The sequence below is a fragment of the Rhododendron vialii genome, chromosome 2a (assembly GCF_030253575.1).
Source record: "Rhododendron vialii isolate Sample 1 chromosome 2a, ASM3025357v1".
NCBI classification, from domain to species: Eukaryota; Viridiplantae; Streptophyta; class Magnoliopsida; order Ericales; family Ericaceae; genus Rhododendron; species Rhododendron vialii.
Window position 1 is genome coordinate 44,393,557 of NC_080558.1, and position 13,464 is coordinate 44,407,020.

Below are 13,464 nucleotides of genomic sequence, written 5' to 3' on the forward strand. Positions count from 1 at the left end.
CATTATTTTTGTATGTATGTATGTATGTATGTTACAGTATGTATGTGTGTGTAGTATGTGTAGGGGTGATAAACGAGCCGAGCGGGTTGTTGTTCAAGCATGGTGTGAAAAATTTAACGAGGTTCAAAATATGTTATGGCTTAGCTTGTTTATGAGACAAGTCTATCTCAAACAAGTTTTGATCGAGCCAAACTCGCTGATCTCGAGTAGCTTGAATTCTTATACATCATAACTATAAGTCAAACGAGCAGAGTAAGCCGAGTAGTAGCTAGTTTGTTAAGCAATAAGAATATACGTTCTGAGTTGTTGTTTTTTTTTTTTTGTGGACAAGCTTTTAACAAGCCACGAGCTCAAACTTGGGTGGCTTGGATCGTTTAGCAGCCCTGCTGCATGTGTTATCGGCTACAATATGCATGCTAGTACGCTTGCATTGCTCTGTGATTGCCTGTTGGCAATTTTAAAGGTTTGATAAACGAGCCTAACGGGCCAAACGTTCATTTTCTTTGCTGCCTTCTTATTCCAGTTTCTATTCTCTTTCCCCTCAAGGGAGGAAAAAGAAGAAAATGGGACCAAGAAGTGCAGGAAAAAACCCCCCGATACAATGAACATTCTAATGAAGCTTGGATTGGGGAATAAAGTTTGAATCTTAAACTTCTTAACTCTTTTTTTGGTAATTAAACCATCTATTGAGCAAACAAACAAAAATCAGAGGGCAAACCCTTACAACCAGAACGAAGCAGGGAAAAAGACCTGCTGAATCAACTGCAGGGGAAAGCCCTGGAAAAGAGAAAATCACACCTAGCTAGGGAGCAAAAACACAATGAGAAACCCTCCAAACACTGGTTTGCTTTATGGTTCTCAGACAAATAGTTGGGTAGCGCTCCAACATGCCTTGCTTTATGGTTCTTTGTTTGAACATTTTTGCATGGCGAATACCATTTGCAGAACTTTGTAATCTGCTGCAACTAGTTGATATGAAGATTCTGCAATTGAGAAGGACAGTTTTGCATACAGTGTCTACCATACTTAGGCTGCATCTTCTTCTTCTTTCTTCGCCTTCTTCTTCTTTTCTTTTCTTTGCCTTCTTTGCTCGATTCCTCTTAGTTGCATCTGTTTACCTTTTTGTGCCGTCTACATATCTTTTCACCTCTGTACATCCTTGGGAAGTGCTGTGTGGGCTCAAATATGAGACTATTTGGTAAGTAAGATGACCAGTCATGGTATCCTAATGGCCAGTTCTGAACCTGATCGTGTTGCAAATTGGCGAGGACTTTAGATCACTCATGTAGGCCCTTCTCCTCAGTTGAACATGGCATATTGTGGTTATGAAGGACTTCCAACCAGTTTTTGTGAAATCTGATCAGAAACAAGTTTTGGATTGGCACTAATGATTTGGAAATATGCTGATGTTTGTCTATAAAATCTCATTTCACAATAGCAATGGAAGGCATAATTTGAATATCTCAGTTCTACCTCCTTTTTTCCCTAACCAGAGTTTATATTAGTCAACAGAGAGTTGTACATGGGAGAGTTTCTCTAGACTAGAGCAGATGTATAATAATTCTTGTGTCATTTTGCAGGTGCGAATCCATTCTTCAGCCTGGATACAATTGTACCATTCGAATTGAAAAGAATAGAGCAAAAGCAAGGCGTAGTAGACACAAAAGGCCAAATATTTCCACCCAAAACAATGTCGTATACTCATGCCACTTCTGCTCGCATCGAAACCTGAAGAGAGGGACTCCTCGAGGCCATACGAAAGAGATATGTCCTCCAAAGGCCAAACCACCCATGAAATCGAAATCTTCACGCTCAATCGTCCTAAAGTCTGTCAACTCAGAGAAACCTGCAATGAGCAACCCTGAGGTTAAAAGGACAGATGAGATTGCCTTGCCAACAATGACCACAGAGGATCTTGTGACAGAGACTCCAGCAACACCTTCGGTCAGCACTTGTACAACTTTGTTGGAGGCAAAGAGAAGGAAAAGGAATAGATCTACGTCTAAGAAAGCAGCTGAACCAGAAAGTAATTCTGCTGCATTAGATGCAGAAAAATCTGTCGGCACGTCAAACAAACGGAAGAAGAAACCTTGGACGAGTCTGAAGGAAATTGCTGAGCACAGTGAGCGTGGCAACAACCGAAGCCTCACGCATTTAGCAATCCCATTTCTCATATAAGGTGGTCAATTTTGTCCATAATGCTCAACTACTTTGGAGACTAGAAAGGAGCAAATAACTGTTCTTGTTCATTTTCATGAGCAATAGGTTGATTTATCTGCACCTCGGATGAGGATTTTCCTTTTCGTAATTTGTAGAACGAATTCAGATGCAAGCTCTGGGAATCACCATATTTTATTCGATATGTAGCCTTGGTTATGTAACATTTTTGTTTCTTTATCCTTGTTGGATTATACAGAGGCATTTTAGAGTGAACCGAGATGGTGATCACAACCATGATTGAAATGTGAGAACCCTCATTTTTAACCAATTGATACTAGAAATCTGGGGGGTGTTGGTGCAGAAAATGCAGCTTAGAAAATGAGACTGGACAGTTTACGGTTCAACTCCCGTATGGATGCAATTGAGTTATTATTTTTCAATACGGAACCATCATTATGGTGAGATTGGTCTTCCGGTTAGTCTGTCCAATTGTCTCCCAATTAGTCGGTCTATTGGACAGGATATCGAGCTTTAATAAAAAGAAAATGACATTGGAATAAAGTTCGAAATCATCTTTATCTAGTCATTTGCTTGTGCAGAGATGTGAATATTCATGTCACTACGTTATGCTATGAACTTCTCTAGACCATGCAATTAACAGTTCAATCATCACTCTTAAAATGGAGATGTTTGTGAGCAGCTCATTAAAGACTCGCTCAATTCGTTCAGCAGATCAGATATTAGAATAAAACTTTTGTCTCCTTTATGCTCCGAGCTAGAGTTAGTACACAGGGACTCGATTCGTTTAGTACCCGAACCAATCTCGAATTCTCAAATATCAATAAAGTTTGAGCTTGAGTGCATTATGCTTTGAACAAGCCAAGCCGAGACACTCTAAAATTTTGCTCGTTTACACTTTTACCGAGGTTTTCGCTTTATCCTGCCATGGGCCCACTTGGTCAATTACTATCAAACATCAACTGTCATGGGTCCACTTGGGACTGGGCAGTAATGGAGAGAAAATCCAAAAAAATTATTTTTCAACTTTCAAGATAATAATCCAAAAACAGGGTTGGGCAAACAATAGCCCAAATACGGGAAATGCTTTTTACACTATTTTCTAAAATTCTTTTTGCGTTACTATTTATTATCAGAGATTGACAAAATTACCCTTCATTGTGATAAGTGCGTTAATACTGGCTAAAAAACTAACTATAACTTTTAATTGATAATACTGATTATATGCAATATAGATTTTATTTGATAGATCTCAATGAGCTCTTTTAAACGGTGTTTTCAAAATCACATAAAATATTATATATTGCAAGATATAATCAATTGAAAAGTGATACGGACTTTTAAAAGAGACAAAAGAATTGGGACAAAGAGAGTAATAAGTAAAGACAGTTTGGTAATTTTACCTACATAAAAATAAAAAGTGCAAAACAATAGCAAAAAGTCTAGAAACACGACTGGGAGACGCAACTATGTTGGAAGCCATTTGATGCGTGTGAGACCACGCGAATTGAACGGCGTTAGATACAGTTGTGTGACTGGCGTCCGAAGTTATGTTTTTTAAAATTGTGTTCTTATGCTCAAACGATAAAAGGTGTATGCAAAAACACCTGGGAATCCTATAGGGCGAAGCGCCTACAAGGATTACAGTACGGCGTACAGCTATCGATCTCATTAATCAACAATTCACATTAAAATAATATTTTAATCCCATGTGCCGCGTCAGTATTACAATCTAAGGCACTCCACCCTACACGATTTCCCAATCCTGTAAAGATTGACTTGGAGATTCTGTACAGCAAAGCGCCCTATAGAGGTATAGGTACATACTTCTTTCAATGTACCTACAACACGTATATATGGATTTTGATCCGTCTCGGATCCCACAAAAATTATTCGAGTCACTCTTTCGTTCAAAATGATTTGTGCAGGGCTCTTGAGATTTTGAAAGAAAGTGATGTTTTGTAAATGCATTTACCCATATCCAATTAAGTAGAATTTTTTGATAAGGAGCCAACACATATTATTTTGAACAAAATAAAGTGGTTCGGATCATATTTTTTTACCCGAGACGGGTCCCAAATTGGTTTGTACGCACTGTATCTACATTCATGTATGTACGCATATTCTATTCGGGGCAAAAATCATTTCCCAAAAACCCAATTAACCGAATACTGGAGAGAGAGAGAGAGAGAGGGAGAGAATGGGCGGTAACAGACGGTTCGCGCAGGTGGCAACGAGCGACGACGAGGACGACTTGCCGCCGCGGGCACCGCGTTCAGTTTCACCGACGACGGACGAAGAGCAACCGAACGATAGGAAGAGGAAGAAGAAGAAGCTCAAGCTCAACAACAAGGACGAAGACGACGACGAAGAAGACAGAGAGAGAAAGAAGCAGAAGAAGAAGGCTGTAGAAGAAGTACAAGAAGAGAAGCCTGCAAGCGATAACGAGGAGGAGGTGCAGGAGGATGCCAAGCCGATCGGCGACGTTATTAGGGTTTCTGGCAAGGGTAAAGGGAGGCGGAACCACTACGACGCTTTTGAGTACGACGGGCTTCGATACGATCTCGTGAGTCACCTCCCCCTTCTTTCGAATTTTTTTTGGGTCAAACGGAATAGGAAATAAACCTTGTTTCGTAATCGATAAATTTGATTAGGTCATTTCTCTGGTCACTTAATCCTTATTCTGCGCTTGCACACTCAATCCTTGCTTTGGGATCTTTTTGAAAGATGTTTTCACGCTTGCGATCCCGCACACGCACAATGTGTGTTGCATTTGAACAATACTTTCATTTTGGATGTTTGAAAGGTGGCAAACCATATTTCTTCATGCTTTTATCATACTTTTTGGCTTATCCATCGCGGTACTTTGTGCGGGTTTTGTGCAGGAAGATCCTGTGCTTTTAGTTCCCGAGGCAGAAAATCAAAAGCCTTATGTGGCGATTATTAAGGTAATCGCTATATCAATTACTCTCCTTGTTTATCAATGGTTCTTCGAAGTGTTTCCCGATTGTATCTGTGGCTTGAGTAGGTTCATTGCTTTTCATGTCAACAAGTTGTGATCACATGCTCTGGATGTTTCCTAACTTTCATTTACATACAAGAAGTTGGTTTCTATAATTTAGCACATCACGGTTCTCATTCATTTGAGTTGGATACATAATGGGTATAATGAAAGAGGAATTACTTTCTTTCTAACATAGCTTATCGAGTTACTGCGTGCCCTCAAATGTTCAAGTTTGTTTTGATCTCAAGGAACTGGAGTTTCTAGGGTTGGGCAGTGAAGCATTTCCATCTAAGGATGCTCTGATTCTAGTCTGTCCACCCCTGGAGAGCGGGTTACATGAGGCTGGAATCTTTTCGAATTCATTTTCTGATATTATAAATCAGGCCCATACCGACTTTTCTTTGTCCTTGAATCAAGTGAGAATTTTTTGAGTATGGATGTCAACAGGCTTTGTTGACCTTCTTATTGTACAAGGCTTATAAGTTTTTGGCAACACTTAATTTGTTGTGGCATGAGCCTGATGACATCCTTATTGTACAAGGCTTATAAGTTTTTGGCAACACTTAATTTGTTGTGGCATTGCACTTTTTTTTTTTTAAATTGTGTAGTTCACAGTATTAAACCACCTTTGTATGCTTCTTTTCCTTCTTTTCCTCCTATGTTGGGTTTTTTTTGGTGCCTCTTTATAGGATGTTAGTCAGAAAAGAGATGGATCCATGATGGTAACTGGACAGTGGTTCTACCGTCCTGAGGAGGCAGAAAAAAAGGGAGGGGGCAACTGGCAATCAAGGGATGCCAGAGAACTCTTTTACAGTTTTCATCGCGACGAGGTTCCAGCAGAGTCTGTGATGCACAAATGTGTGGCACATTTTATCCCACGTAACAAACAGATCCCCAGTCGCAAACAGCATCCTGGATTTATTGTGCAAAAGGTGTATGACACCGAACAAAGGAGATTGTTCAAGCTGACAGACAAAGACTATGAAGACAACAAACAACATGAAATCGATCTTCTTGTTCAGAAAACCTTATCAAGACTGGGGGATCTTCCTGATATTGAGACAGACGATGCAGTTGCTGATCAGGAAGATCGGTTGAAGAATAACAGACTGATGCGAAAACCAAAAATTTCACCTCTTGATGTCTCAAGGGACAATGAGACAACCACGAAGTCTGGTCAATCTCTAAAAGCGGAAACCCCAGGGAGTGTTAAAAGTAATAATAAAGATTTAGAATACTACACCATTTTAGCAAAATTTAAAGCCCTTACTGGTGAAACACACCGCGACAAATGGTTAGATAAACTTCTACAAGGAATTCAACTTGGGTTCAGTTCGGTGGACAATGGGCAGATTGATGATAAGGAGAAAGGCGGATCTCATGGCATTGATCAGGCACGTGACAGTTGCTCAAAAAGTGCAAATGGATCTCAAGAGAAGATTTTAATTGTGAGCATTGGGGTTTTTCATCTGATTTTGGCATGATTGTATTGCATCGCAAATATAGTAGTATCCTATGAACTTGAGATCAGAGATGGCAGATATTTCATTGTGTCTTGGTTGCATTTTACAGGGAGGCACTGCTTTTGTATGGCCAGATGCTGCTGTTCGCGCTGTAACTGCCCTTGAGCAAGCCTCGCATGATGCGCTTTCCTCAGATTTTCAGAAATATAACCAAAAGATGAGGCAGTTATTCTTCAATCTCAAGGTTAGCTGGCTCACTGTCTGTCTAGTATGTGTCACACATGCATGAATCATGATCCTCTCTGAATTTCAGTTTTGTTATCGCAGTCATTGTAGTTGTTATGTATAAATGGAATGGACTGAAAACTCACTTAAAAGCATCCCTATGGGTTTCTTATCTGTCATTAAATTAAGCAGGATGGTCTACAGAGTCACAATGGTTTGTAACTAGAGGTTTCTCTCAAACACATGCACTGCCGCTCAGTGTAGCGGAGTTGTCTTGAAACACATATCAATTAATGTCTGATTTGGAAGCAGGCTTCCGACACGGGCAAATTTTTTATTTTTGTGCCTCTCTGTTTGGTATGTTTGAGAGCAGAGAGCTTTTGATTTCTAGTATCCAGAGGGAAGAAATCGTCAGCATATGTAGATTATATAAGAATTCTTCCTATGCTGTGTGTGTCAAGTGTCGTTCTTCATTATACATGTGCTGGGATTGTGACGTCTTATATTTGTTCTTTCCCTTTCTTTCTTGAACACTTGGCAGAGCAATGCTTTATTAACGAGACGTATACTGAATGGAGAGTTGGAACCGTCGAAAATACTTGGCATGTCACCTAACGAGTTGAAGGTATCCTCTTTATTATATGTGCTTCTTGGAATTGGTTTTCGGGCATGATTGGCCTCTAGTTGCAGCTCTACGGTCTGTACTTATTTCTAGAATTGGTGGCTCTTTACACATGATTGAGCAGTCTAAAGAGAGTTGCGAAGTCTTCCTAAATGTGCTCAATACCAGATAGATTCCTTGTCTGTTTATGACCATTTATCTCTATGATGCTTTATTTTAACAAAACGTGTAGTATTCACACCTTCAGGACAATTCCTTTGTGTCCTTACCACCAAGAACTGCATCTCGCAACCACTACAAAAAAGGGGGGCCCTGCCACTTACCTTTCTTTTAGGTTTATGATAAAATTGGGAACTATTTTCCATAACTTTTTCTGGGACTAATGTGAGCAAATAGTGTCGTGTTGACTGCAATATTTTGTGTTCAATTCGTTTGGGACTCTAGATAATTCTAAGCGTTGAATAGTTGTGACTTCCTTGAATAGCAGGCATACAAGTAGTAATCAAAATAAATTGTGACACCTTATGCTCTTACAATCTGGTTTTTTGTGTGTGTGTGTGTGTGTTTGTGCTTGGTTGTTACGAGATAAAGAAAACATACTTATACTTTTTCATTTACTTTTTCCAGGAGGGTTTAACTACAGAGGAAATAGCAAGCAAGGAGCCTGATGAGCCAAAGCGCATGCAGGTATAGTTTTTCCCTCTCCATCTGGTGCTATTCTTCAACGTGGAAGAAAATTTTCAAGCATTTGACAGTAACGAGTGTTGGACGATGCAACTTCCTATAAAGAAATGCACGACATGAGTAGACATAGATTGAAGCTTAGCATATCACGTGGCTACAGATATATTGATCTCATTACTCTTTTGGAGGACTCTTCCCCGCGATTGGCAATATGGAATCCGTATCATAATGATTAAATAATCAGCTTTCTCACTTTTTTGCTTGGCAAAATTCAGTAATATTAGTTGTAGTTAGTAAGCTTTCTCACTGTATTTTGAGTCATGTATGTAAGTGGGTAGACCATAGAAACCAGCATAATCAAAGAGGTAATTACTAAATACAAAACAATTTCAGTGCACTCTCTTTGAGTTTCCAAACTCAAACTGAGGCATGTTTTTTGTATTCCTTCGTTGGACATCGGGGTCTCATTTGCTGATAGTATGCTGTGCATTGCATACTCACTGCATCCCTATTTAAGCAGGATTGTGCAAATCACAAGTCTTTCTCTTGTGGGATATTGTGAGTTAGCAAACTAGATATATGGTTAGTTACTTGTTTAACTCTTGAAACAGATGACTGATGCTCGCTGCAAGAGATGCATGGAGAGAAAAGTGGGTGTAATAGATATCATTAAAGCTGGACATGGAGAACGTTATCAGGTTCTTACATTCTTTCCCTCTTCTTTAGGAAGTTTGGTTGTTGTCACCTCCTCTCTTACCATGAATAAGCTGTACCAAATGCCAGTATATCTATGTGGTTGAACTGGTGCAAAATGATCTCTCATAATGAATGCTGCTAATAATGGATTTGTTTAAGGGCTTGAAGCTCTGTAATAAATCCATAAGAAATGTATTACATCAGTTCTCACCATGCTTTTTTACGTTCACGATGCATGGATTTGTGTCATAATGTGATCATGTTATTCAGGAAATGTCTCTTTTTTTTCAAGAAAGCAACGCATTCAGAGGAAAAAGTAGTCCTCAATGTTTTCCCCTGTCTATTCAACTCGCAATGTTGCATGCCAAAGAACTGAATTTCGTATCAGCAGTCCTAATTTAAATTGTGCAGAAGCGAGAACTGAGAAGCCAGTGAGGTGTAAATTGTAACTGCTGATTGAATCACCCTCCTGAAACTGGGCATGGGTGACGGGTATTGATTAACTGGCACTGTGCAGATTATACACCAAGACAGATTGCGTTAAAATAGAGTGCTAAAGGGGTAGTTACTGAAAAAAGAGTGCTAAAGGGAACAAGCCGCACAACCCAAATACAACCGCTAAAAAGAAAAGAGATGGGTTAAAAAGACAAACCAAACTGTCACAGAACAACCCGGAACAACCTTAGAACATGAACTTAAAAAGAATGAGGCCGTGTTGAATAAAGAACCTTCTCCTCATTAGGCATAGATTTTTCCATTTATCACCACCTGCTTTAACAAGCAGCATCCAGAAGTTAAATCTATGGCTGATTATAGCCTTTCAACCTATTAACTCCACCCGCTACAAAAGAGAAGATAAAAGGAATTTTGCATTATATCTCTTACATTAAATTTAGGATTTTTGTTTGTTTATGTTTGATCTCATGGTCAGTGTCTTGGATTCTATTTTCTGAAACAATCTTGTAGAAAGGATTTGTTTTGGTTGGTGAATTTCTGGATTTAGAGAGGGTTTCATGCATTGGCTTTGGCAGTTTCATTTCATTTTTCTGTTCTTTCTTTGGAAAAGGAGACTATAATTTGCCGTCTGTTTAGTATATCAAGATTTTCCTTGAACTGTATTAAAACAGGGTTTAGTTAAAAAAAAGCTCAAATCCTGGAAACGGTATTGAGGATCCATCTCTTCTGGTTGCCGCTGACTTATCTTTTGTTGTCATTTTTTGGTTGGTTTTTCTGTAGTTGGAGTGTACAGCTTGCGGCCATACTTGGTATGCCTCTAGAGACGAGGCATCAATGCTGACAATCGACGGTCCGAGTACTGTCAGGAGCGTGGGTACCGCACCATGGGCGACTGCCAAGTTTGAAGATGTTGAGAAGAAGTTGGTCAGCCCTAAGGATTCTGATAATCCTGCCGGCGGTGATGTTTTCAGAAAGACAACCGAAGCCTATATGCCGGTTTTGGACACCCAGAAATCATTTAACAAGCCTAGAACCGACGATGCTGAGTAGCTTATTACTGTGTCAATACTTCCTTAGGGTTTCTTCATGTGCATATAGCTAATAGTGTCTGCAGTTGTACAGATCTTTATGTAGTGTATGATGCTCTAACCATCTAACTGCACCTTGGGAGATTCAGGGTGTAAAGTTGGGAGGTCGGAAGTATTTCGTTAGCGGGGTATACGGCATTGCCTTCTTGATTTCATGAGTAAATCCGTGGTTGGAATTATAGCTTCACGTCTTTTGCTCTGGACCTTATGCATCCTATGTTTTGTTAGCACATCAGTCTAATATCTAGCCTCTTGCACATCAGTCTAATATCTTCAGAAATTGTCGGGAAACACCCCCCAGACAACTACATGACAGTACAGGGAATTACCATTCGGATGACAAGTTGTGGATCCTCCAAAATTTTGATCTCAATCCGTTTTTGGTCGAAGGAGTGTCTTTAAGAGTTGTAACTTTTTGTTTTGTTTTGAGAGTTGTTGCGTAGATTGGTGTTCTAAAAGGCACCAACACCCCAAGGCGATGCGCTTGTACATGAAGCGCAATTGAGGCCCTTGAGTGCGTGCCTCACTTCTCGCCTCACGGTCCGCCGAGTTTGTTCCATTCCAGTTAACTTCTTCCTTATTATTCTTCTTCCTCTGCTTTGTTTTTGATCTTCCACTTCTCGATTTTCTTCTTCTCCTTCTTGTCTGCTCTGTTTTCTACTCGTAATTCTTTTTCTTCTTTCTCTGCTCTGGTCTGCTCTCTGTGTACTATAGAAGTACATCAGCTGCTCAGATTTTTATTCTTTCTTCTCCTTCAATGTTCTTTTTTGTTCTTTATCACCGAGACTATTACTACTAATTACTCTAATGCTGGACGCCTGCGACTCTCTTTCTTTTTTCCTTTTTCACGGATTGTCATGCTTTTGTTCGTATCGGACTTATTTGAAGATGTGGATGCTATATCTTAATACACCTATGGTATTTGAAACTTGAGTAAATTTGCCTACGTTGAAAATTTTGCCTATACCAGAATCCTAGCTTGTTTCTACACTTGGGCCTCGTAGCGATGAAACACAGGCCTAGGCTCCAGGGGACCCTGGCGGCACATCAACACACACAGGCCTAGGCTCCAGCCTCCAAGGGATCATGGTGCCTCGACGTGCCTAGAGCTTTGAAAACACTGGCATTGATGCAAACTAGTGATCATCTTCTGTGGGTCAAAGTTGCATTAGTTTATCAATTTGGCTCTAACATTTGGGTAGTAGTAGTACTATTATGTTATGGGTCAAAGTTGCATTAGAAATTTGGTCAGCATTTCAATAGCTTAGTAGCTTTGACTAGTAATAAAAGGGTTCAGTAGCTGGGCAGTGAGCACGTGATCTGCGGGTGCACTCCCAATGTTGGTGTTGGGATCGGAAGCTCCGTGGGGTCGATGTGAACCACGACCCATCCCGCCAAAACCTAAAACCCAAACCCCATGCACTTGCATTTACCTTTTTGTCCTTCACTCAAATGAACCTTTTCTAATTTTTTTATTTTTATTTTTAAATGGATCCTCTCCGGTCCATTTCGTGGACTTAAAAAATCAAGTTTTGCCCAAGGCTGCAAATGAACCGAGCAGCTCGCGAGCTCAGCTCAGCTCATTTCGCAAACGAGCCGAGTGGAGTTCGACTCATTCGTTGAAAGCTCGGCTCGTTAAGGGAGACTTGGCTTGATTAAACGAGCCAAGCTCAAGCCCGACAAAGCTCAGCTCATTTGCAGCCCGCCTGTTTGCAAGCCCTTTCAGGTTCGCTTTGGTATTCCAACTCATTCATTTTTAATACTCTTCGAGAACATCGACCACTGCAAAAAAAAAAAAAACCAATAAATTAGTGTTCAGATAAGATTTGGATGTTACAAGGTGGAGATAAGATTTGGATCAATTAAAAAAAAAACCAATAACATCGAGCTATCCGTTTGGCAATTTCATGGTCCAGATTTCATCTCAGCAACAAACGGCTCGGCTGTTACAAGGTAGAGATAAGATTTGGATCAATAAATTGCCGAACAGACAGATTGGATGCCGCACAACACCGTGCTGTGCGACGGGTGCACAGCACCATCCCCTAGTTCGCCTGAGGAAAATGACCAGTTATTAATTAGTGTTCTTGTCACTAGATTTCACTTGTTTATTAATTGCATTTCCGGTTAATCAATTATATTTAGAGCAAAAATTCAAAAAAAAATTTAAAAAAAACTCACTTCGTAAGCTGGGTGATATTGCTCGGACAGTTTTTCTAGGGAGATTAGTCTAGCAGTTTTTCGGGAATAGAAATTCTCCACATTAATTTACGATTTACGAAATTTGATAAGTACTTGACAGGTAATTATGATGCATGTGTTTTCCTCAACTAATCTAGATTTAATCTTCTCCAATTTCACGATTACCGTAACGGCGTTCTCACATGAAGTGAGATCTACACATACATGATACCCACTTAATACGAGAGGGTGTTATGGTATAAAAAAAATTCCTTACTCATAATTCTTGCCAATCAATATTTAACAAATTCCACTCATCCTGTGACTCCATTCAAGACCATGGTGAACACTGGTAGGGTATTGATCATCAAGCAATAGGTTGAATGTCACCCATAATGGGCATACTTGTCAATTCGAAACCTAACCATACTTTCAAATCTTTGGGGTGTTAAATGTGAATGTAATCGGACTAGGGGATGATGCAATTATAAAAGGACCTCTCATCCAATATTGAGATTTTATTTATTTCGAAAGAACATATACAGATAGACTGCTCCATACATCTTTTTGGACTATTTCGGTTACCACTACATTTAGTCATGTGGAGGAAACCTTACCATAGTTATGCAAGAACAAAACTACGATCTCATTGCATTCGTAGAGGGGAATGCTACAATACACCTTTTATTGGGGTATGTACGTTGTTATTCACCCTTTGAATAGCCTTTGACTCGTTAACATCTAGCACAAACATAGATAACATCAGTCTTGAAGTAATAACTTTTGAATAGCAATTCATAGCATTTGGATATACTTTCATTATGAAAAATTTAAATTCGTAAAATTATTATGCATTTCTATGAATGT

The 13,464-nt window shown here is 39.6% G+C and overlaps 2 protein-coding genes and 1 long non-coding RNA gene across 7 annotated transcripts in view; 2 read left to right on the plus strand and 1 right to left on the minus strand.

Moving 5' to 3' along the window:
* LOC131315652 (uncharacterized) overlaps nucleotides 1-2,397 on the plus strand; it is a 37,091-nt gene extending 34,694 nt beyond the window's left edge. For all 5 annotated transcript variants that reach the window (XM_058344837.1, XM_058344834.1, XM_058344833.1 and 2 more), the window contains one exon: nucleotides 1,581-2,397. In XM_058344837.1, coding sequence (XP_058200820.1) covers nucleotides 1,581-2,178 — 598 coding nt within the window. In that variant the 3' untranslated portion in view covers nucleotides 2,179-2,397. The remainder of the gene's footprint in view (nucleotides 1-1,580) is intronic.
* On the minus strand, nucleotides 18-1,241 carry LOC131315654 (uncharacterized). The gene is made up of 2 exons (XR_009196839.1): nucleotides 888-1,241; nucleotides 18-839 (listed from the first exon to the last, which is right to left on the minus strand). It is a non-coding gene; the product is annotated as an uncharacterized LOC131315654 (long non-coding RNA).
* Nucleotides 2,398-4,311: 1,914 nt separating the features above from the next.
* LOC131315648 (uncharacterized) lies at nucleotides 4,312-10,595 on the plus strand. The gene is made up of 8 exons (XM_058344827.1): nucleotides 4,312-4,744; nucleotides 5,064-5,126; nucleotides 5,872-6,630; nucleotides 6,755-6,889; nucleotides 7,412-7,495; nucleotides 8,120-8,179; nucleotides 8,788-8,874; nucleotides 10,109-10,595. The coding sequence occupies exons 1-8, from the start codon at nucleotides 4,379-4,381 to the stop codon at nucleotides 10,376-10,378; spliced, it is 1,824 nt and encodes a 607-aa protein (XP_058200810.1). The 5' UTR covers nucleotides 4,312-4,378; the 3' UTR covers nucleotides 10,379-10,595.
* The last annotated feature ends 2,869 nt before the right edge of the window (nucleotides 10,596-13,464 follow it).